The 23,693-nt window shown below is 38.2% G+C and overlaps 3 protein-coding genes and 1 pseudogene across 5 annotated transcripts; 2 read left to right on the forward strand and 2 right to left on the reverse strand.

The window, feature by feature from the left end:
- Positions 1 to 1,023: 1,023 nt before the first annotated feature.
- On the forward strand, positions 1,024 to 9,625 carry LOC146540825 (uncharacterized). The gene is made up of 7 exons (XM_085197600.1): positions 1,024 to 1,315; positions 1,387 to 1,728; positions 3,009 to 3,176; positions 3,564 to 3,826; positions 4,413 to 4,541; positions 4,992 to 5,052; positions 5,201 to 9,625. Exons 1-7 carry the CDS (start codon positions 1,160 to 1,162, stop codon positions 5,333 to 5,335), a joined length of 1,254 nt encoding a protein of 417 aa, XP_085053726.1. The 5' UTR covers positions 1,024 to 1,159; the 3' UTR covers positions 5,336 to 9,625.
- On the reverse strand, positions 5,738 to 6,388 carry LOC146540826 (uncharacterized; annotated as a pseudogene).
- On the reverse strand, positions 9,584 to 16,660 carry LOC146540827 (RNA demethylase ALKBH7, mitochondrial). 3 transcript variants are annotated; one of them, XM_085197629.1, is made up of 5 exons: positions 16,638 to 16,660; positions 15,642 to 15,829; positions 11,771 to 11,944; positions 11,204 to 11,328; positions 9,584 to 10,920 (listed from the first exon to the last, which is right to left on the reverse strand). In XM_085197629.1, exons 1-5 carry the CDS (start codon positions 16,642 to 16,644, stop codon positions 10,785 to 10,787), a joined length of 630 nt encoding a protein of 209 aa, XP_085053755.1. In that variant the 5' UTR covers positions 16,645 to 16,660; the 3' UTR covers positions 9,584 to 10,784. The 3 variants fall into 3 exon arrangements, with proteins under 3 accessions (XP_085053755.1, XP_085053746.1, XP_085053735.1); XM_085197620.1 differs by lacking the exon at positions 16,638 to 16,660 and adding an exon at positions 16,363 to 16,631; XM_085197609.1 differs by lacking the exon at positions 16,638 to 16,660 and adding an exon at positions 16,363 to 16,631 and having other exon boundaries at positions 15,642 to 15,850.
- Positions 16,661 to 16,683: 23 nt separating this feature from the next.
- On the forward strand, positions 16,684 to 23,023 carry LOC146540828 (uncharacterized). The gene is made up of 4 exons (XM_085197587.1): positions 16,684 to 17,506; positions 18,003 to 18,303; positions 21,249 to 21,384; positions 21,620 to 23,023. The coding sequence occupies exons 1-4, from the start codon at positions 17,218 to 17,220 to the stop codon at positions 22,571 to 22,573; spliced, it is 1,680 nt and encodes a 559-aa protein (XP_085053713.1). The 5' UTR covers positions 16,684 to 17,217; the 3' UTR covers positions 22,574 to 23,023.
- The last annotated feature ends 670 nt before the right edge of the window (positions 23,024 to 23,693 follow it).

The following is a 23,693-nucleotide window of genomic DNA, read 5'->3' on the forward strand; positions in this document are numbered from 1 at the left end:
TTCTGCAGTTATTACCGATTAAAGTTGCTATTGTTATGTATAAAATATTAAAAATCAAATCAAAAAAATTGTGCGTCGAATATCTTTCTCGAAATCCAATAATGATCTGGTCTCATATTTTTCCTGTATTAGGTTAATCTATAAGAATTAAATGAGAGTGATTTTGAACAAATATTCCACTTCTTTTTCGTACACATTTAGGTCGCGATTTGTGTATGACCCATAATGAGTAATTCATTTATTTAAGGCTTCTTGATTTAATATAATATGTAAATGCCAACATTTCGTAGAATGGGAAGAAATATAAAAAAGAAAACAGATAGCTCTTCTCTTTTTTGTTATATTTTTTTTGCTATATAGCGTGTTTGGGATACCACACATAACAGAGTAGACAGAGGTATGGTATAGTTCTTTGACTATGGCTAATTAAGTGCGTTGTGTGGATATAACACGAAGGAGATAGACAGAGGCAATCTGGGAATCTAGTTAAGACACTCCGTCCCCATTAAGACTCTTCCGTTCCCTACTTTCCGCTGAATTCTCGAAACATTGTGTGTGATTGACAGAACTCAACGGCGCACTTGGCCTCGACCCTCGTTATCAAAACCAGGAAAATGGAATTGAATCCCTTATGGTTTAGTTTAAATTATGTTACATTAATGGGAGTTGAACCCACGACCTTTTGCGTTTATAGTAGTACGCCTGCGCTCTTGCGCTGCGTCATGATTAGCCTACTTTTCTCGTTATATAATACTAGCAGGCTCGGACGGCGTCACCCGCTAGAAATATATGAATATTTATTAAATATTTTCAGTTTAGGGGTGAATTGTTATAAACCATCAAACACGTGTTCAATGAAATATTTTTAAGAGTCTAACTTCCAAAACTTCTAAAAATCGGTGGCCATTTAAAGATTTTTCCATACAAACATTCAACCCCTATTTCATCTCTTTAGAGTTCAAATTTTTGTTCATATTATGAAAATAAATATCTGTGGATTTTACATTTTAGAGACAACCACAAGACAAGTATATGTGTTCTGTGGATGGAGACAACTGTCAAATGTGCTTGAATTGAAGTTTCAGATTTTACTTTTGCATTTCTATCTCATAAGCTTTTTTGTTTTCATTAAGTAATACTGACTTAATATATTTAAGAAATGACAAGTACAGTGATGAAAGTAGAAATCGACATTGAGACGTGCTCAGTTTGTGGCGGCGGGGGCGACTTGTTTACACCGGAGGAGCACGACGCGGGCGCACCTCCGATGCAAGTGCCGCTTCGAGCTATGCTCTTGCACGTAAACAATAATAAGGTATAATAATACAATATTTTAAGAAATTTAACACTATATTTGTAATATTTGATTCTCATACTCTATTGCAGGTCGTTCCTGAAGGTAAATTATGTGTTAGTTGCATTCGACGAGCTATAGAAGCGTATGAGTTTAGTACTGCATTAAGTGCACGTTCTATACCTCCTTTGAGTGAAAAAATTCGTGCGTTAAGAAGAAGACTTCATGAGTTAACACAGAAAATTGATGTCTTCATAGTAGTAGGTGGGCCAGGGGTTAACTCTGGTGGGGCTTACAGTGAAGATGATATTATTATGGTGGAGAGAGATGCACTGGCAGCCGCAGCCGCTGCAGATGATGAGGATCTGGAGAAAGCTAGAAATGCTTGTGGAGAGACAGTGTACCAGTGCTCAATATGTCCAATGTCTTTCCAGGTGAATATTGAAACTTAGCAATAAGTGTTGATTTATGTAAATACTATCTGACCTGGCGAACTTCGTACCGCCTTACAGTCATTCTTTATTTTGTATTTTTTAATATGTATTCTGCTATTCGGGACACCGGGTCGGCTAGTATATAATAATAATAATAATAATACTGTATTGCACTAAAAACAAAGAAACAATACAGTAACAATAATTACAAAAAGACATAAAAAAGTGCAATGGCGGGCCTTATCACTAAAAGCGCTTTCTTACATGCAACCGTTTGAAAGAAAAAAAGATAGCAGAAAGGTGTAAATAGGAATAATAAATATGATATTATTAAATATAAATAAGTTATCTTATAAACATACATACACTGATGAAAACACAACTTTCCCTAATTCTTTTTTTCCAGAGAATCTTGCCAGAGCGCCATCTATTGTGCTAATAGTTAAACTGTCACCGTTCGATCATAGTTAAAACATACCGTTTTCTCAGTATAAATAATCAAAAACTATATTTTGCTAAAGTTTTAAAATTGATGATATTTCTCCCGAAGTAATTAATGCTTAACAAATAATAACTTATTGAGATATGTTTTATTCGTCATCAAGATTCGTTAGTACTTACTATTTGTTGTCAATAGATCTCCAATATTAACTTCTTGAAAACGTTAAATACTTATATCTTTTGATAGACTGAAGCGATTACAATGAAATAAAAACTAAAACCTACTCTGATACTTGTAATTTTTATATATAAACATTGCTTAAATTTGCTGTGTACTTTTTACGTGATACGTGTTCACATAAACAGACAAACAGACAAAAATTCCAAAAATGCTGGAAATGGATTCTGTTAATTGTCCTTTAACACCCTAGCAATTTTTTTTAAAATATTTTCAATGTACAGAAATGACTATTCTACAGATTTATTATAAGTATAGATAGCTGGATACCAACTTAACACTACACCACTTAGCACAAGGGTAGTCTTGTGCTAAGTGGTGTAGTGTTACAGGTTATTTACTATTTATACTTATCACTAACAAGGATAAACTAAGACACTCATAAGTTAAATGATTGAAAAATAGACCCATTACATTCTTTTATGCAGTAATATTTATTTGTTGCACTTCTCGATTTTATAAGATTATTTAAATTGTAGGTCAAAACTTACAACAATGAAATTCAAAGAATCTTGATACACAAGTCCAAATCAAACTTGTTGTCTCTTTGACCAATTTTTAAACAGTTCAGATTTTTTATAAAAATAATGAAATATTCTAGCATGCATCTGAATACCGTTCGCACATAGCCATCCACCCCGGTGGTGCGCGGCACTCCTGCTGGACATGCGGAGCTCAGTTCAATAGTAAGGAAGCGTTGCGGGATCACACCACTTTGCACGCTGCTACACAAATATTGACATGTAATTTGTGTTCTACTAGCTTTCAGGTGAGATTTAATGCGAACAAAGTTAAAATAATGTTTACTTATTTAGGCAATTTTCATCATCTTATTATATAAAAATGTCAGTAGTGTCAGTCCTATAGGATGCTTTGATTGACCAGTGGCCTGTGAGGTGGGATTCAGTTCTCAACAGTTGCTCTTTTAAGATATATTGGATACTATGTAACTTGGCGGGAGATTGTTGTGGTGCAATAAATGGCTGACTGTAAATGCGACGGTTTTGAGTTTGATTTCCATATGGTAGAATTAACTATTTTGATGTCTTCCTTCTGGTAACCAGATAAAGCTTGATATTGAATTCTTCCACTTAACACAGAATGTCGATGAAAAAACGTTTAACTTGCCTCACCTATACATCTGTGCTCTATACAGAGCGGTGCAGAACTCCGCCGTCACATAGAGGCCTCGAGCACGGCGTCGCCGCGTTGCACGCCGCGCTGCCCCGCGTGCGGCGTGCTGCACGCGTCGCGCGCGGCGCTGGCAGCGCACGCGCAGCGCGAGTGCACGCTGGTGTGCGCGCGCTGCTTCCTGCCGGCGGCGGACAGCGCGGCGATGGCGGCACACAACCTCGCACACAGGCAGGCCGAGCGGTTCGTGTGTGGTTACGACGCCTGTATACTGCGGTTTGCTAATAGGTGAGTAAGTAGTTTACATGTATACAGTACACAACCACAACTTGTTGGCGGTATTGCTTAATATATATTTGTAGATAATAAACACTCAATTATAATAGTATTGTTACAATATCAATACTACAATATACAGCAACAAATTCTTGCGCTTGCATGTTGCAACATGCTTTTACGAAATTCTTGTTGATTCATATTATTAGGGTTATATAAGGTTTAGTTACTTTGATTCATTCTGTTCCCATGAGATGAGTAATAATTCTGACCATGAAATTACCGGTTCTGGAAGTGATTTCCTATCTCCTAGCAGGACTTTCTTGTTGAGCCGAGTTTATTACAGTCGGCGTTGTAGCTCGTTGCTCGGTGGGTCTTAGGAAAAGATGGTAAATCCTATGGAACTTCCGAGAATTTCCTACTGAACAAAATTGATTAATTTAAAAAATTTATGTACTGTAAAAATTTTTTTTTTTTTAAATTATGCTACTACTATTATATACTCACACGAACACGCACACATACGCATACACACACATACGTACCCACATACAGTGCTCAGATGTTACATAGTATATATTATGTGTGTATGTTCCAGAGGTGATCTCTTGAGCCACATCCGCAAGTGTCACGCGGGCGCGGTGGCGGGCACGGTGGCGGGGGATGAAGCGGAGGCGGAAGCTGATGTCCCGCCGCCGTCCACTACTTGTGAGCAGTGTGGACGCATGTTAGTATCATATATCGAAATAATGGTGGTTTCTTTTGGCTCATTAGATTTGGTTGTGATGAGTCATTCCATGTATTATAAGTTTTCGAGATAATGATCAACGTGTGGAATGGTAGGTATTTTATCTTTACTTTTGATATGGGTAGACACTAAAAAACTCCTTTTCTCATTATAATTTTCGAGTGGCGGAACTTAATGTCGCGCTTTGTCTTTTCATCTGAGCGGGGAAATGACAATGTTAAATAATTCATCAAAATGGTTAAACCAAACCCAATAGAAAATTTATTAAAACTAGATTTACAGTAAAGATAAATTATATATTCTTTTTTAAGTTAAAATTGCAAATTAATAAATATTTTTTATGGGAATTCTCATAGCGTTATGTAAAATATTTCATGTATTGAAGTAATAAAAATATCAATTCAGGTTTTACTTTATATATGGTTTCAGGTTCGGTTCTGTCGCCGCCATGAAGCGTCACGCCCGAGTTCATAGGAAAGAAGTGCCGCAGGTTATTTACAATTTTTTTAGCTGCACGCTTTATGCCGCACATGACGCAATTTTTTCAAAAGTTGTTTTAAAGTGTAAGACCATATTAAGGAAAGTCAGAGTCAAATAAAGTCAAATTCTAATTAAAGTTTTATACGTAAATTTTCCAGGAGGAACCTGAATGGCACCTCGAAGGTGAAATAGAAACACTAGAAGGTATGGAGGTGGAGGCGCTCGACGCGGCGGAGGGTGATGTGGAGTACCTCGAGGTGGAGGCCCTCGACGACGACGACAATGACAAATAGGGGAATTGTTACGTATGCAGTAAGAGGAGGACAAATGAAACGATAGCCGATTGACAACGCACTGCTTTATTCTCATTTGCTACTATCCTTTATAGTGCTGGACGCAGCCAAGCACACATGCATATACATATATAACATTTACGCATATTTTTTTGTCTAACATAGGCGTGTCGACCTCACACAAATTCAATGGTTCTTCCATATTAACAACAAATGGATCTAATATCCATTTTTTTTTCTTTATTTGGTCTAGCAATTTGATAAAGCGCGTTAAGTTGAGCACCGGAATGGTGATTCTTTGTTGGCCTCATTGTAACAGTAATATTATTAATAATAAAATCTTTATTTCAGACATAGTCCATATAAAATTTTGTTAGTAAACATTTGTTTAACTTACGTTAGTAGTTAATATATTTTTTTATTTATATTTACATGGATATTATCCCAGTGCCTCCATAGTGGGCCTTCCATTTTACATGCTAATGTGCTGAGGAGAGTGTTAGTGCTGCTCGTGACTCTATCTATTACAGAAGCGACCCGCTTCCGAATAATTGCGTAAAAATCATCAACTCCTGCCTCCGCAAACATCGTTGACGCACTGCAAAGAGGAGGCCTACCTAGCACAGCCCTCAGCACATTGTTGTACTGGACACGCAAGGCTGTGCCGCGTAAAATTAGACCACAGGCTGCAAGTGTAAAAAGATGGGCAGTAGGCTCGAAATAGGGCCAACTTTACTTGTAATGTACAATGTGCGAATCTACGTGCTAACATGTTTCCTCTAACTGACAACGCCCTGCGCTCCCGCTCCATATCACTATCGTCAATCAGACGTTCGGTTACAATGTGGCCGAGGTATTTGTACTGAGGTACTTGCTTAAGCGGAACACCATTTAATTCGAAATTTGACTTATAATGAGTATTTTTGATATTTCCTCTAAAAAAAGAAAAACGCTCTTTTTACTATTGTACCTGAGCCCTTTCATCTCCGCCCATTCTTCACAAATTTTCAGTAATTTTTTAAGCCCACTGACTGACGGACTCAATTAAACCATATCATCTGCACAATTTATATTGTTAATGTCATCGACCGAACACCCTACTCCAGCTCTGTTCAGTCTCTCAATTAATGGGTGTACAATGTACAAATCGCCTAGGTGAGGTAAGGCCCCCCTGTCTTACCCCACACTTCAATTTGTACGGGTCACTTAAAGCATTACCCCACTTAACTATATTTGTCTGTTTATTATTCCAATGTTTAAATAGGTCAATTAAGTGAGGATTTAGACTAGAGCGTGATTTCAAATTATTCCACAATATCTCATATGACACGAGATCGAAAGCTTTGGACAGATCCAAAAAACAGGCAAATACTGGCGTTTTCCGCTCAGTATAGTACTGAACTGTCGGCTTGAGGCACAGTATCGCACTTTCAGTTGAAAGTTTAGGCATAAAACCAAATTGTGCGTCGTGTAATTTAAGTGCTTTATTTAAATGAGTATCAAGCAGACTGTCCAGCACCTTAGCAGTGATTGTAGCCAAAGATATCGACCTGTATATTATTCTCTGCCTTTAACTGCAAAGACTTATCCAAAAAAGTTGGTATGTTTAAATCAAACCAGATATCAGACCACGATACCTCGTTTAAACTTAGTTACAAGGCAGTGGTCTAGCTAGCGCGATGACCCGTTAATATCACTAGTATAAGTATAAGTATAGTTATTACTACTTGATAACATTTCATAACCCACACAATCCCAATACTGGTCCTTACAGAAATGTGTTAATTCATTTAAAAATAATTCGTGGGGATGGGCATTAAAATCACCTAACATAAAAACTATATTAACATTACAGTCTTCAATAGTTGCAATGCATTCATTTCACTCAAACGTTCAGTGGTGACAGACAGTCAACGGGCATATAAACAGAGAAAAATAGCATAGTGTACTCACGTAGTTTACACTTAAGCGCACATAGCCTCGTACTTACACAATTCACTACACAAACCGACAAGAACACATGTAGAATACCAGCGCTAGTGGCCACTGCCGATGTACCAGTCCACTTGAAATCATCATGTACATCGTGAGGCAGCAGCCATGTCTCTTGCAGTGCCACCACATCCGCAGTTATGCACAAGCTCCTCAAATTATCCACAGAACGCTTCACAGATTTGCAATTGAAGCTAACAAGTTTCAGTGAATTATTCGTGTGCTTTTTGTTTTGGCTCATACCTATTTAATTGTTTATATTGAACTACTGAAGTCTTATTTGTATTCGCAAACAAAAAATATATCCCTCCTGGCTCAAGTTATTGTCCATAAATAATGACAGCTTACTTCGGAGTACAAAAAAATTAATCGAGTTGTAATCCCTAGAAGATTTCATATTAATTTTTTCCAGTACTATATTTATCTCATAAATATATTCTGCCACATCACATTCAGTATTTTCCTTAGAAATATTATAAATATACAAAGGAATTTGTATATCCGCAGCTTTTAACTTCGTTCCCGAGTCTACACCGGCTGTACCTCGCATACCCCTAAATCTTTTCTTTTTGTTAACATGAATCCAATCACCTTCGCCATTTTCTTAGCCCGTTACTTCAGAGGGTACCATAGCAGTTAAATTAGATTTACGCAAATTATTACTGAGTTATTCCCCAGTACGTTCAGCATTTTTATTTTGCATCGCTGCAACATTTACATATAACAGATATTGATTATCAATAACCTGTTTTTTCCTAGTCACGCTTGAGGACTCGACGCTTTGTGACTCATACTCACATGCTGATTCCCTTTTCTCGCTTATTCCGTCAACTTTTGGGTATACTGTATATAATTTTTGCTTTTATTTGATGTAAAAAAAGTTGTTCTGAGTCTCCATTCGGCGGCGATAAGTAAATGTTTATTTAAATTCCAACCTTTCTTCTTAAGTTCAGTACATAATACCTCCCAATCCTTTCCAACCATACCATATACATATGTTATCACATTAAGATCAATGGTCTTTTTCCATTCCACGTGTTTCATTGAATTTAGAAATGACATATATGTATTATTTTGGAATATTATAAAGCTAACTCCACAGCATGAAAATATCCACGAAGTAGTTCTAAGGTGATATTATTCTTTATATATAAATACACAATTTTCTCTTCAGTGTTAGGATATAAAATATAATTATTATTCTTGTAAATGTTCTTTATGAATATCCAACGTCTGACATCTATAATTTTGTTATGAACAGTGCTTAGTGATTTTCCTATTTGTACTTGAAATCCGCATATTTTTTTGTCGAACATACGTGCTGCTGGACGTGCTGACGTCCAGACGTCCAGTGCTGGACGCAGCCACGCACACTTGCATATACATATACTAGCGGACGCGTGCAGCTTCGTCTGCTTATCTGTACCCTTTGGGGTGAATTATAATAAAGCATGAAACATGTATTCAATTAAATATTTTTAAGAGTCTAAATTTTATAAAAATCGGTGGCGATTTAAAGATTTTTCCATACAAACTTTCAACCTCTTATTTGCACCCTTAGGGGGAGAATTCTAGAAAACCATGAAACATGTGTTCAATTAAATACTTTTTAGAGTGTAAGTTTCAAATTTTATAAAAATCGGTGGCCATTTAAATTTTTTTTCATACAAACTTTCAACCCGTTATTTGCACCCTTAGGAGGTGTATTCTAAAAAACCACGAAACACGTATTCAATGAAATCTATTTAAGAGTCTGAATTTCAAATTTTATAAAAATCGGTGGCGATTTAAAAAATCCATACAAACTTGCAACCCCTATTTCACCCCTTTAGGGTTAAAATTTTACAAAATCCTTTCTTAGTGGATGTCTAGAAATTTCACGTTTCTACCATCAGTTGTTACGGCTGTGCGTGCGTCTTACCTCAGGGAGGATAAGTCCTTTTATATGTATATAGGTAACAGGAATAAACCCGCTTCACGCTGTATCCTGCGTGTAGCCGGGTGTAGCAGAGGGAACATAGTCTTAGTGTTACAGATACTCTGTTCCGTTGTGGTTAGTGGAGTCTCCACTAAGTTGGTAATAAATATTAAAGTTTTATGGGAAGTATGTAATACATATTTGTTTTTCTTTGTATGGAATAGTGTTTAGTAATTAGAAGTGGGATTTGAATCTGCGACTTGATAGTGTATAATAAAAATATTATTTTTAATAAACTTCAGACTTTTGTGTTACATAGGTAACTAATAATAAAATAGTTTGTAAATATTCAAAGAAATATAGTTTTATTAATAAATTAATAATTTGTTTTATTAATAATACATAAATGCTTGTATGCCTGATTGATAGTAATAGCAATGTCACTATTTATATTTTATAATACCTACCTAAATTGATGGCTAATTTGTCCTTGTAGTAAAAAACTCAGCTTCACGTTGTATTCCACACACAGCAAGGTAAGCAGAGGGCAGAATGGGAAGGGTAACCTAGTCTTAAGGCACTCCGTTTCCCACTTTCCGCCGAACTCTGGAGGCATTGTGTGTTGAGGGGCGGAACTCAACGCCGCGCTTTGCCTTGATAGCAGAGCGAATTTCCTCAAGTGGGGATCGAACCCACAATCGGTCGATTTTGCAATGCACATTTTGTGCCCCCCCCACCACGACTGAACTGTTCTTGTAGTAGTGAGAACTACTACGTAAGTAAGAGATTACTTTATTACAATACTAATAGCATGAAGTTAAAACATTAATGTTTTTGATGGTACACAAATCTTAATAATTAACATTTAAAACGTTATAAGTTACATGATTTCGAAACATAAAAAACAAACAAATAATTAATATCTTTCTTAAAGGATAAATAAAACTATGTACCTATACAAACAGTAATATTTTTATTACATGTACAACAATTTAATGTATAAATGGTACTAAGTACTTATAAATATAATAGTTATTGCAATAATACTGCGACATGAATTAGACACCAATATTAGTTAATTTAATTAACATTGGGGACGGGTGGATTATGTTCATTATCTGCTAACGAAAAGTAAAAAAAGTGACTTCGATTTCGAAAAAATTAAGCTTAAAAACAAAAACCTTTACACAATAGGAGTCGTTCGAAACTAAAGGCACGGCCTCCAAGAAAACATCTCTGGGTACGCCAATATGTGTTGAGTTTCCAAATGGATAAAAAGTAGAGAACGGGGAATTTGACCCTGTCCTCTGCTAATTCATATACCGATATTCGGGAATGTGAATAAAAATCAGAATTGAGGAGGTCGCGGTTTCGATTTAATAAGTTGTATTGTGTGTGTGTAGGTTTATAAGTTTAACTTCTATTTAGTATTTATGTATATTATAAAATTATGGATTTGAAGCAATTATCTTTACACAACAAAGTTAGACATACATATTTAAAAGTTTAAATTGATACAAAATTATGATACCAGTCAAATCATTGTCTATTTTCCGGTTTAGGTTGTTCCCTGCAGATGACGGCAACTCTCCGTCTCCGCGGCAGCGCTTTTCCGCGCCACGCGCTGTGCTCTCCGCCCAGCACCGCGTGAGAAAATTCGTAGCGAGCTACACCACTGGAGAATTAAACAATATTGTGAGAAAAACTACTAATACAAAATTGAAATTATAACCATAAGAGTGAAAATTATAACCAAGTTCACTCTGAAGGATAAGTGTGTTTGTCGATATTGCTATTAAAAATAAATGGGTGCCAAGTTATTGTAGAAAATTAAGATTTTATACATTACGTATTATAATAAACGCATTTTAGCTCATTAAGTATCCATATATAAAAAATATTTTGTTTAAAAGGTTGAGACTGGAGTGTCTTCGGAAACTAAAAATATATGTCCTAACCTCATAATGTACAGGCATCTCCGCTGTAACAGCGCGTCCAACGCTAGCTGCGGGCGCGCCTCGTGCCTCAGCCGCATCACCGCACTCGACGCCAGGCAGAGACCAGCTATGGTGTCACCGCAGAACTTAGTTACAACATTAATAAATAAATACTTTATAAATAGACACATAAACTATATAGTTAGAGAAATCACACATTTATTTACTTAGGTACGCAATCTGGGAAGATCATCAATCATGACTACTTTAATAGTGAGAGGTATAAGTGTCAACTAACAATATTTGTTTTAGCACCTTCACGCTTCTTTCCGCATAAAAGGGTGAACAAAGAGAGAGACAAAACTCACCATGATCTCACCGCCTCACCAGAATGGAAAATAAAACATATATAATGAATCTTCTGACAGGGGATTGAATCCATAACCATTGTGATAACAGCCTATTGCCATGGTGACCTCACTTTTTTTAAAAATAACATTTTTAAACAACTTTTTCTTTATAATTATATAAACACAGCAATATACATTTTCACTAATAAGAAATATAAATAACTAAGTTCCTCCTTACTCTGACAGCATCAACATGAGGTCTAATATGTCCTGCAGCAGCTAAATCCAATATATGTACATGAGGCAGGAGCTCTGTTGTCTCAGAGAAAGCAATTTGTTTCACTCTGGATATAACTGCTGCATTCTGGTCATTCCATTTACTTCGCTCTGTTTCACGGTAGCCTTCGATTGCCTGAAAGATTTTTTTACAGATATTGACGAGTATCAATAAACCACAACAAATATTTTTAAAGGCCATTATGGCACAGGTAACTTTAAGCATGAATGTTGTTATTTCTTCTCTCTGGTAATAAGACAAAGTCCGGTGGTTATTTTTACCACCCAACACTCAATGTCACAGAAAGGTATACTCGTACACTATACAGCAGTAGGCTGAAAGTGAAATTAAATGACAATTATACCATATATGAGTATTTTGTCCCAGAATCTTGTTTATACTTTATTATACATTGCTTTCTAGTACAGAAAATTATTTTAAATTACTATTTATTATTTAACAATAACAACAGATAAGTTTGTATCTGTCTTAAAAATATAACCATAAAATATTTTAGTTTACTTAACAACACTTAATAAAAACCAAAAATTGGAATATATATATATATATATATATATCTGTATATATAAAATCGAAAGGTCACTCACTCATCATGAAATCTCAGAAACTACAAGTGCTAGGAAACTGAAATTTTGCATAGGAGTTATTTATAGGACGTAGGTGCTCGCTAAGACGGGAATTCGCAGTATTCAACTCCAAAAGGGTTGCTTTTGGCATTAATAGTTTATATGAAACTTCAAGTGCCAGAAATATGAAATTTGGGCATGGACATTTCTTATATAACGCAAGTGCTTACTAACGAGAATTTGCAATATTCTTCTCCTAAGGGGATGAAATAGGGGTTGAAAATATGTATGGAAAAAAAATTTAATCGTCTCCAATTTATATAAGATTTTAAATTTACACTCTTAAAAATATTTAATTGAACACATTATTCATGGTTTATTAAGATTCACCCTCTAAACTGATAATATTTTCATAAATATATTTAATAAATGTTCAAATAGTTCAAGCGGGCGAAGCTGCCAAGTCCACTTCTTCTTCTTCCTGGCATTAATCCCGGCTATTACCAGGGTCTGCCTTCCTACTTAACCTACTCCACTTTGCACGATCTTTTGCGTCCTCGGTGGTTAGACCATTGGCTCTCATGTCCTGCATCACGACATTCAACCAGCGCTTCCTTGGGCGACCGGGAGGTCGCGCCCCAGGAACTGGTATAGCAAGGCACTTGCGTCCGACATAGTTCTTAGGCCGGCGCGTAACGTGGCCAAACCATCTCAAGCGACGCTCTTGGAGCTTATCCGCTACGTCACGGACCCCAAGACTACCTCGAATGAATGTGTTGCGTATGCGGTCAGACCGCGTTACGCCGCACATCCACCTCAGCATCTTCATTTCCGTGACGTGAAGCTCCTGAGTGTGCCGAGATAGTGCTGGCCAACATTCGCTGCCGCATAAAAGAACCGGTCGGACGATGCTCTTGTATATCAGCCCCTTGAGCTTGGGCGGTATTCTGCGGTCGCAGACCACACCAGTGACCTCCCGCCATTTGGCCCAGGCAGCGCTTATCCGGCCATGGACATCGTGGTCGATGCCTCCAGACTCGTGCATAACAGATCCAAGGTACCTGAACTTCTCCGACTTAACGGCTGGCTCAGGACCTATAAGGATAGTGCTCGAGTCCCGGCTCCCGCAGGCCATGTACTCTGTCTTCGACACATTTAGTTTAAGACCGCCGTTCTCAAGCGTACCCTTCCAGAGGTTCACTTTACGCTCCAGCGTCAGTCGGTTCTCGGCAATGAGTGCTATGTCGTCGGCATACATCATCAGCCATGGAGACTGGTCCTGGATGTGAGCCGAGACAGTATCGAGCACTACATTGAACAAGAACGGACTAAGAGCCGAGCCCTGGTGAACCCCCACTGTAATCGGGAAGGGTCTAGTGTCGCCAACAGCAGTCCTAACCATAGAAGCGGAATCGTGGTACATGCCTCTGATAATCTCAATATAGGCCTCAGGGATCCCTTTGGATCGCAACGGAAATGGGTGCTGAGTATTTAGCAACTCCTGGAAGTAGCTTCTCCACCTCTCCTTCACAGAGTCATGATTACAGAGCAGCGTGCCCTGGGAATCTCTGACGCAAAGACATTTTGTAATATCTTGCGTCACTTTATCCCGGGAACGTGCCAGTTTGTAAATGAGCTTCTGCCCCTCCACAGTTTCAAGTTTATTATACAATGGTGACAAACTCTCACTGCGGGCTCTGGCTACAGCTCTTTTACTGGCACGTTTAGCTACTGTGTACTCCAGTCTGTCTTCAGGAGAGTTGGATTCCTGCCACTTCTTAAAGGCAGCCTTCTTTTCACGAGTCACCTCCTGGACCTCGTCATTCCACCACCATGTCTCCCTGTCGATGACACGTCCTCCCCTAGAAACGCCAAGAACTCGCCTGCCTGCCGCAATGATTGCCGACTGAGCCCGATCCCAAGCATCCTGAGCAGTCTCGGTGTCAGTCGAAAGATTATGACTTTTCAACTCTGCCAGGAAGTCGGTCTGCATCGGTCCATTCAGCAACCACCACTTGATCCGAGGCCTACGTTTCTCGGCTACTTTCTTCTTCGGAGTGACGTTAAAGTCCATGACAAGAAGACGATGTTGGGCCGTTAGGCTTTCGCCTGGCATGACCTTACAGTTAGTTACTCTGCCCATATGACACCGTCTGGTCAATAAGTAGTCTATTTGAGTTGAGTGGGACTCGTACTTATACGTGATAAGGTGCTGAGAATTCTTTTGGAAGAACGTATTCACGACGGCCAGATCAGACGCAATACAGGTTCTCAGAATGTTTTCTCCCTCTGCATTGCGAAGACCGTGCCCAAAACCCCCGTGAACACGTTCATACGGCTCAGCAGCCCTACCGACGTGCCCGTTCAAGTCCCCCCCAACTAAGACCACTTCGGTACACGGCACAGCAAGTAGCACCCCTTCATACTGCTCCCAGAATGTCTCCTTTTCGACCGCGCTACATCCCGCCTGGAGAGGATAGGCACTGATTAAGTTTGTGATAACGCCCTCAATCAGTACCCTTACTCGCATCAAGCGGTCGGAGCGACGGTCAACTTCAAGGAGCCCATTCTGAAGCTCTTCAGAAAGCACTACCGCTACACCGTTTCTACCCGAAGGTGACCCAGTGTATATAAGCCGGAAACCCTGTCCGATGTTACGGGACTTATTGCCCTTCCAGCGTGTTTCCTGGAGGAAGGCACACTGGACCCGACGTCTCATGAGTACATCTGCGAGTTCCTTGCATCGTCCGGTCAGAGAGCCAATATTCCACGTTGCAAAGCGGAGTTTCCTTCTGGGTACTAGCGTCTTTAGCCGTGTCCGTACATGACACGGTAGCCCTTGCCCACTTGTCGCAGGTGTAGGGCGATGTGCCTGCGCGTCGTTTTGCGGCAACGCCCTAGCCGTACCCAGTCTTTTGTATCGTTGTCGGTCCATTAAGTGGCGGTTGGCGGTTTTTAAATGGAGCGACTGCCGTCTGACCTCCAAAACCCCTTTGTGGGGAAAAACCGAAGGGAGAGGAAAATAGAAGGGGTAGGATAGGTAAAAGGAGGGAGCTAAGGAAAAGAGGAGGGGCAGGGGGGGAGTTAGGACACCATTCTTACAGACTGGATAAGGATGTAAGAGTGGCGGCTCGAGGATCCGGGGTCGCGTACCCGTATGCCCACAAACAAATATCGGACAGATATTAGTCAGGACATCCTCTGGATGTTAAAACAAAAAAAAATATACAAAAAATAAAACTCACATTATCCCAATGATCAAACTCATATCTCATTCTCTTCAACTGTGGCTCCACTTCAGCTAGCAACGCGGCCTCCTCCTCCTCACTCACAAAGTTTGGTAATATTCTCATATGCTGTAACACAGCGGAACGAAGGGCCAAGTCTTCATCTGTTTTCCAAGATGGTAAGATTTCTATGTAACTTGGATCTCCTGGGAACAGTAATGATTTACCTTAAAAATAAAAAATATAAAGAAATAGATGTATTGAGTTATTAAGTGTTAATATTTGAATTGTGATTTTGTCTACTATATTAATATCAAACTATTTTAAAAAATAAAATATTTTTAAAAATAAAAATTAAAACTTATTATTTTGCAACAGCACAAATTAAAATATTTTTAAAATTGAAATATTTTTGGTTTGCTTGTAAATTAAAAAATAGATGAATGAGTTATAGGAAATATCATGTTATTTATTTGTCTGTTTTTTTAATTTATCTTGTTTTTTAATCAGACAGTTTAATTGTATATATATGTATATATTGTTTTTTAAGCCAGAACATGAGCTTGGCGCTACTAATTTTATAATTATCAAGTTGTGCACATTGTTAAAAGAATATAAGAAGGGACAGTGTTAAACATAAAAATAATAATGTATTAAAAGATAATAACTGGCACTAAAATTCCAAGCATATATGTTGCCTGTATTATTTTAATAATATAATAATCGAAGCTTTTATTACCTAAAATCTTTTCAGCATCCACTTTAGCACGAGAGGCGTCCCCACTTAAATTTTTAAATAAAAATTGCAATGACGTTTTGATTTTGTAATTTCGCAAAACACTAAATGTTAACAACCGCATTATTATTGCGTATTATTATTATTTAGTAATGCTTTGCAAACTAACTAAGTGTAACTAACGTACTTTCAAACAACTAAGCCAAGTAATAATTATTAAGTAAATTAAAAATAATTAAAAGCAACGCTAACCTCAAAACAAAATATTTTGACATTACCTGACATTGACAATCAGCTGATAGGAAAAAATCCTTATTCTTTATCGCTATTGGCTACCGGCCAATACACAATTATTTAAATTTTATATTGCATTTTAATAATAGATAATATTTTTATAATTATTTATATTTCTTATAACATAAAATATCACAAATGGCATTCATATCAAAAATCTAAGGCAGTATAATGTTATATATAGCGTACAATCATACTTTTAAAGGGCTAAATATGATTGCAATCTGTTTATATATAAGTGAATGCATTTAAAGAAAAAGAACCCAGCCAACCTTATCTCAAGTTATAGAAATTAGAAAGACTCGTTTTATTTATATAATAAGTATTCCAATCAGTGTCCTATAAATGTGCAAAAACATAATTGGGCGTATTATTTGGATTTTGCACGTCCCCTGAGGTAGCTGCATCTAGATCTAGGTCAGTAGGTAGGTCGCCCTAGGAATATGGGCGCACTGTATGACCTAATAATAATCAATAAAGTGCAATCCCCGGGTAACGGCGGCAACTACCAGCACTGCTGTCGCTTGAAACGTTACAAAGTTATATGAAGAGACTGTGTTCGTCATGGATAGTTTACCAGATGAAATGTTACTGCATATATTTAGTTTTATGTCAACTTATGAAGTAAGCACGGTGCTACCCAAAATTAGTCGGCGATGGCAGCGACTCATCAACCGTACTGTCTTGTGGATCCGGAGGGCGGTGGACCTGGACAAGCTGCATGAGGGTCTGAAGGCAGTGGTAGTGACTGATAGGGTGTCGCTGTTAGGTGATGCGTCCTCGCTGGTCACCTGCATCGTGGTCCTCTCGCCGAATCTGGAGGAACTCATTATTTCCAGGGATTATCCTCTAAGTGAGTCTTTATAAATACTCTTAAAATGCTTATAAGCTCAAATTAAAATCCCTTTAAACTTAATATAATAATATCAAGTCTAAGAATAAGATTATCAACTTCATGAAAGACCCCATAATTCATCCTGGAGCTTGATAACAATATGCATGATGATGGACAAATAGAGTGCTTAGTCTGATTAATCTATTTTTTACTTCTATCATGCAATATAGTGTCTAGTGTCTAGTGTCTAGTGTCTAGTTCTATGACAAGATTGTTAATTACTAATATTTTGTCTGATAATGGAAAATATTTATTCTGCCCCAGCAAGATAATATTTATAACAATAACATTTGTAGATTTTGTAGTTATTGTTATTGATTTTTTAAATTAAGATGTTTATGATAAAGGCAAGTCATAATAAATAAAGATATCTTTATTTATTATAATTTGTCTTTGATCTTACCAAAATTGTTAAAAAATATATATACATAACAATTCTATGTATCATTTTCAGCTGATGAAGACTTCAGATATTTAATAAATTTGCCTCATTTACAACACTTAGATGTATTTTCAAAAAAGAAATGTGTAGACAACAACACCTTTATAAATCCAAGCATCACCTGCTTAGTGATCAATGATCCTATCAGAGTTGGCTTCTTAATGAATGTGGCTCAATCAAACCAGCTCCGAGGCTTTCACTTATTTGGACGGTGCCAATTCTTCCCCACCGAGGAAATGATGAACTTCCTTCAAGCCCAGGCTCCTTATTTGAGAGATCTCACACTTAGATGTCCTGAGCTAACTGACGAAAGGTGAGAAAAAATATATATAAAGTTTTTAAAGCATTGTACTTCTTCTTCAGGTCATATGATTCGATTCACTCAAATTGTAGTTTGCCAATGTTTAGCCACACTGATTGTATTATCCGTTGCCATAGTTATTGACAAATGAGTAAGCAGACAGTTTGGGCACGTGACTGCGGCGGCAACCTACAAACAATGGCACTAACAGCAACATATGTTGCAGCAGCACATGTTGTTTGATCCTCCAAAGTGTATCCCCATTTAGGATATTTTCTTTGCATCGGCCAACTTGGCTACGTAAACGACTTAACGACTTCCATGTTGGCCACTGCAAGTGATGGCCTGGGGGTAAGCACTCTTTGGGAAGGACATTGTCTGTAGGAGTTGGATTGTTTTTCCACCATAACAATTCACGATGTATGAAATGACGCATGTATATATATACAGGGTGTCCCAGGAGCCAACGATAAAACGAAACCAGGTGATAGACCGAGTCGTGACAGTTATGAGAAAAATATAAAAAAAAATCTTTGTCATGTATTTTTCATATTATATTGATTTTAAAAAATATCGCAAAAACCGACACCCTGTGATGGTTTTTCAAGTCCCAGGACTACAAATATTACTCTTTGTTCATTTTTTTTTCTGTATTGTAATCATGAGTAACCCTTCTGTGAATTACAGTTTAAGATTTAAATATACCTGCATCAGTTTTCAATAAAATGTGGTGTTTTTGCCAAACATTAAATTCAAAATATTTAGTACACCCAACTTTAACCGACTGTACTATAAAAAAAATGTACTACACTGTTTTTGCAAGTAACTTTAAAAGTTGGCGCATTTAATCTGGATTCCGAAATGGTACGACACTTGCTGGATTACTTCTTTGTTGAAGAGAGAAAAATCGAAATACACGATAATCGGGATGACGTTCAGCTTTTTGGTATCTTTTCCGATACATTCTAGCTGCAGCATTTGCGTTACATAACCATTCTCCATGAATGAAATGCATATTGGCAACGTGTCATAGACCGAGTATATGGCCTGCGAGAGCCCGGATTCGAGCACTGTTCTTATAATTCCTGGGCCAGCCCCTAAGTCGGATAAGCGTTGCCTGGGCTAAGTGTTTAGTTTAGGGAGGTCACTGGTGTGGTCTGTGATCGCAGGATACTTTCCAAACTCTTATCCGTCTTATAGAGATCGTGATCGATGACTCCAGACTCGTGCATGACGGATCCAAGGTACCTGAACTTTTCCAACTTAGGGGATGACCCAGGACTTATAAGGACAGTGCTCGAGTCCGGGGTCTTGCAGGCGATATACTCGGTCTTTGACACATTGCCAATATGCATTTCATTCATGGAGAATGGTTATGTAACGCAAATGCTGCAGCTAGAATGTATCGGAAAAGATACCAAAAAGCTGAACGTCATCCCGATTATCGTGTATTTCGATTTTTCTCTCTTCAACAAAGAAGTAATCCAGCAAGTGTCGTACCATTTCGGAATCCAGATTAAATGCGCCAACTTTTAAAGTTACTTGCAAAAACAGTGTAGTACATTTTTTTTATAGTACAGTCGGTTAAAGTTGGGTGTACTAAATATTTTGAATTTAATGTTTGGCAAAAACACCACATTTTATTGAAAACTGATGCAGGTATGTTTAAATCTTAAACTGTAATTCACAGAAGGGTTACTCATGATTACAATACAGAAAAAAAAATGAACAAAGAGTAATATTTGTAGTCCTGGGACTTGAAAAACCATCACAGGGTGTCGGTTTTTGCGATATTTTTTAAAATCAATATAATATGAAAAATACATGACAAAGATTTTTTTTTATATTTTTCTCATAACTGTCACGACTTGGTCTATCACCTGGTTTCGTTTTATCGTTGGCTCCTGGGACACCCTGTATATGAGGCATGTATATGTATATATAGGCAATAGAACCCAAAACAATTGTTTTTTAATTTTCTTACTTATTTGTTTGTCTGTGCCCTTATGCATGCAATCTCTGAATTGGCTTGGCCAATTTGTATGCAGTTTTCACTATTGTATTTTAGCAAATCACTGTTAGCATTGAATTGGCTGAAACTTAAGTATTCAGTGTATGGATTGTCAATATTGTCAATGAGCGAGTCTGTGTTTCAAAATAAGTGCTTATACTTATTTGTAGGATATCAAAGGACCAATAAACAATTTTAAATTTTTTCTCTGCTTTTCTTTCTATTTGTCTAGGTTAATTGATTATTAAGGGAATAACACTTAAGGATATAGGGCTATTACTTAACAATAAAACATCTGTTTGTTATACCTGGCAACCCATGGTTGCGGCTAAGTGAGAGCTGGCAACCATTATATTTTCAATTCCTTTTATAATTTTTTTTCGAATGATTTTGGGATCGTTAAAAAAACATTTATCTATCTACTGGAATAAATTGCGATTTTTTTTATTTTTTTTTATTTTAACAGCTACATCCACGGGCGCATAGCTGTGCCTTTTTTTATTTTATGTAAGTTTTTTTTTAATGTGGCGTACTTAATTTTGGGACAATTTAAACTGTACTTATATCTAGAGCTTATACTAGAGGGGTTGGATGAGACCCCTACCGACAATTTTTTTTTATTTTTTTTTTATTATATTATTAACATATATAACTTATTTAACATATATTATTGTAGTACATTACATATATAATTGTCTTTTATATAATTACTTTATACATGTATAGAACACCTTCGCCTATTAGATTTGGCCTGGCTTATGCAGAGCGCCTTCCTTAAGGTTTTGGATCAGCGGTTTATTGTGAGTTAATACGAGTTTTGTGTAGGTTTGTGCTAGAATTTACTTTTATACTTATAGGTAATATAAGCACAAAATTATCTATATATATAAATATATATTATGTATATAAGATAAGTAAAGATATAAGAGAGTTGTCCTACTCACAGGTACCAGATTATAGGGCAGTGTGTGGAGCTCGTGAACCTGCAACTGTACACGTGCGCGTTGCTGACTAAGAATGGCGCCTCCTACTTCGAAAATCTGATTAACCTCCGACGCTTACATATCACCGGGACATCCAGGGTGAGCTCCAAGTAGTAGTGATGTCTCAATTTGGTTTTATATTGTGATTTATTGTTTTAAAATGTCTTAAAAATACTTTTCCAGCAGTGACGAGATATTTGTTACTGCTAGCTTTGATTTTGATCACATTTTGTTTTAAATTACAGTCGGATAGTTTACTATTAAGTTTAAATAAGTTTACTTTTTAACTATGTTTTTGTTTTGTCAATTGCGTATAAAAGTGTTACTTCGACAGCTCCGACAGCGTGGGATGAGTAAGTTGCTGGCGTCGCTGCCGCCTCACCTCGTGGAGCTCAATCTGAGCTGCTCGCAGTTCAGCGATGAGCACTGCGTGGCGCTCGCCGCGCACCTGCCCGCCCTCCGCGCGCTCGAGCTGTGGCGCGCCGCCCTCGGGGGCGACGCCCTGCTACGACTCGCGCGCCGCCTGCCTGCGCTGCAGGAACTCAGCACTGACGTAGGCTTCCACGACCACCACCTGCGCGGGCTCGCGCTGATGCCGCGCCTGTTGCGCCTTCGCTGCCACCGCAGTCCGCGCCCCACGTGCCCGCACCACGCCCCGCCTTATCCCCTTCCGCGCCCCACCTTCAACACAGCGCGCGAGTGCCTGCGCGGCGACAACGAGGGGCCTTCCGCTGAACAGTACTACCACTGGACGCGCGGCGTGTTGATGCGGTCCCTCACCAGCCCCAACCCCGACCTCGTGCACGACCAGATCCTCGTCGACTTGCAGGACTTCTGCGTGGACGACTTCCATCTCACCAACCACTATGAGGACAGGCCCCTGCCGCACTGGCGCTTGACGGCGCCGGAGTCCTTGCCGGAAGACCACGTGTCCGTGCGCATGTTGGTGCGCAGCACCGCGCCCAACTGGGCGTTGTTGTACGTGCAGAACGAGGGCGACTCCCAGAATGTGGCGCATTGGGAGGAGGGGACGCAAGTTCTCCCCCCCGGATACACGTTTGTGATAGAGGACGCCAATGCCCCCGGCTCCACCATCATACACAAGATGTTCAACAAGGGCGGGCTCTACCGGCAGCGACCCATCGCCACACTACAACACGAGTACTTCGAAGACTCGCGGGCGGAGGAGGAGGTCGATAGCGACGACAACGTTACCAATTTCTATATAGAAGTAGAGGAGGACATGACGCCCGAAGAGGCCGCGCGCGTGCGCGTGCGGTCGGCCTGACGCGTGGCGTGGTGCGCGGCGTGGTGCGCGCGCGTGTGGCGGCTGTGCTGCTGCACTAAACAGATACATATGCTATAACTCTTTAAGACGACGCTTAAAGATTTGTATCTCTAATGTTATCATGAATGTTTCGAATTTAGTCAAACTAAAAAACATTGGAAACACAAAACCACAGAATGTTATTTTATAGTTTTATTTAAAAGCAAAAATGATACATTGTTCAATAGTTGGGTGCATACCTACATTCTACTAACAGGGTTATCATCCATTACTTATTACCCATTACTTATACTTATATTTATCATTTATACCCGCGCTAACTTGTGACGTAACAGTTACATTTCATAATTAGATGTTTAACTAGCTATGGGAAAGGCTAACATTATTACCTGTACTAAGAACCCTGGCCCTGGGCCCTGGGCGTTATGGGCGTCATGGATTATCAATCTTCGCATTCGCATTCGCATCAATTCAAGTCACTCGAAATACATTTTTATACATTGAGCATTTCAATAATCAATTATAATCCAACTCACTCAGTTGGAGTTTAAGTATTTAAGCATACACGTCGTTTGCATATTTGGTCGAAGTTTTCTTCTATTTAGATTGTTTGTCATTTCCTAAGTAAATTTCTCTGCATCTCAGGAACCAGATATAATGTTTCTGGACTAATGACCTAAAATAAGTAATATCTGTAATTGGCATTTTAAATGTTTTGAACGTAGCTGAGAGGCCTAATATAAATTGTTGATGTTATTGAAATGAATGGCTCAATTGATACTTTGAGAAGTCAAAGTACTTAACTGTAATGTGTGTCAAATTGAAGATCACTGCCATTTAATAGTTGTGTCAAATATATCTCTTGTAGGTTTGTATATACATTAAATTAAATTAGCATCTCATGTGCATCTGCATATGTGGATGGGCAAGTCTGAAAGGATTGTATCTGTAGGTATATATAAGTAAATGTGAAACACTTCATGCATTTTCTTTATTTAATGCTTGATGTTTTAGTAAAGTAGTATATAAGCGTGTCTGTGTGGTGCATAGTTCAACTTTAACGTTGCCTCATCTGCTTTAAAAATAACTATTATTATTATTATTTTCCGATAAAATTATC

This window comes from Heliconius melpomene, chromosome 2, assembly GCF_056956725.1.
Source record: "Heliconius melpomene rosina isolate 202511_hmr_F chromosome 2, ASM5695672v1, whole genome shotgun sequence".
NCBI classification, from domain to species: domain Eukaryota; kingdom Metazoa; phylum Arthropoda; class Insecta; order Lepidoptera; family Nymphalidae; genus Heliconius; species Heliconius melpomene.

Bases quoted from the DNA above. Each gene is read 5' to 3' on its own strand.
- LOC146540825 (XM_085197600.1), top strand. From the start codon at position 1,160: ATGACAAGTACAGTGATGAAAGTAGAAATCGACATTGAGACGTGCTCA. The intron at 1,316-1,386 runs GTATAATAATAC...ACTCTATTGCAG, and splicing joins TGCACGTAAACAATAATAAG to GTCGTTCCTGAAGGTAAATT. The intron at 3,177-3,563 runs GTGAGATTTAAT...TGCTCTATACAG, and splicing joins TGTGTTCTACTAGCTTTCAG to AGCGGTGCAGAACTCCGCCG.
- LOC146540827 (XM_085197609.1), bottom strand. From the start codon at position 16,483: ATGCGGTTGTTAACATTTAGTGTTTTGCGAAATTACAAAATCAAAACG. The intron at 11,945-15,641 runs GTGAGTTTTATT...AAAATCTTTCAG, and splicing joins AGTTTGATCATTGGGATAAT to GCAATCGAAGGCTACCGTGA. The intron at 11,329-11,770 runs GTAAGGAGGAAC...GTTGTAACTAAG, and splicing joins CTCATGTTGATGCTGTCAGA to TTCTGCGGTGACACCATAGC.
- LOC146540828 (XM_085197587.1), top strand. From the start codon at position 17,218: ATGGATAGTTTACCAGATGAAATGTTACTGCATATATTTAGTTTTATG. The intron at 18,304-21,248 runs GTGAGAAAAAAT...TCCTACTCACAG, and splicing joins CCTGAGCTAACTGACGAAAG to GTACCAGATTATAGGGCAGT. The intron at 21,385-21,619 runs GTGAGCTCCAAG...TTACTTCGACAG, and splicing joins ATATCACCGGGACATCCAGG to CTCCGACAGCGTGGGATGAG.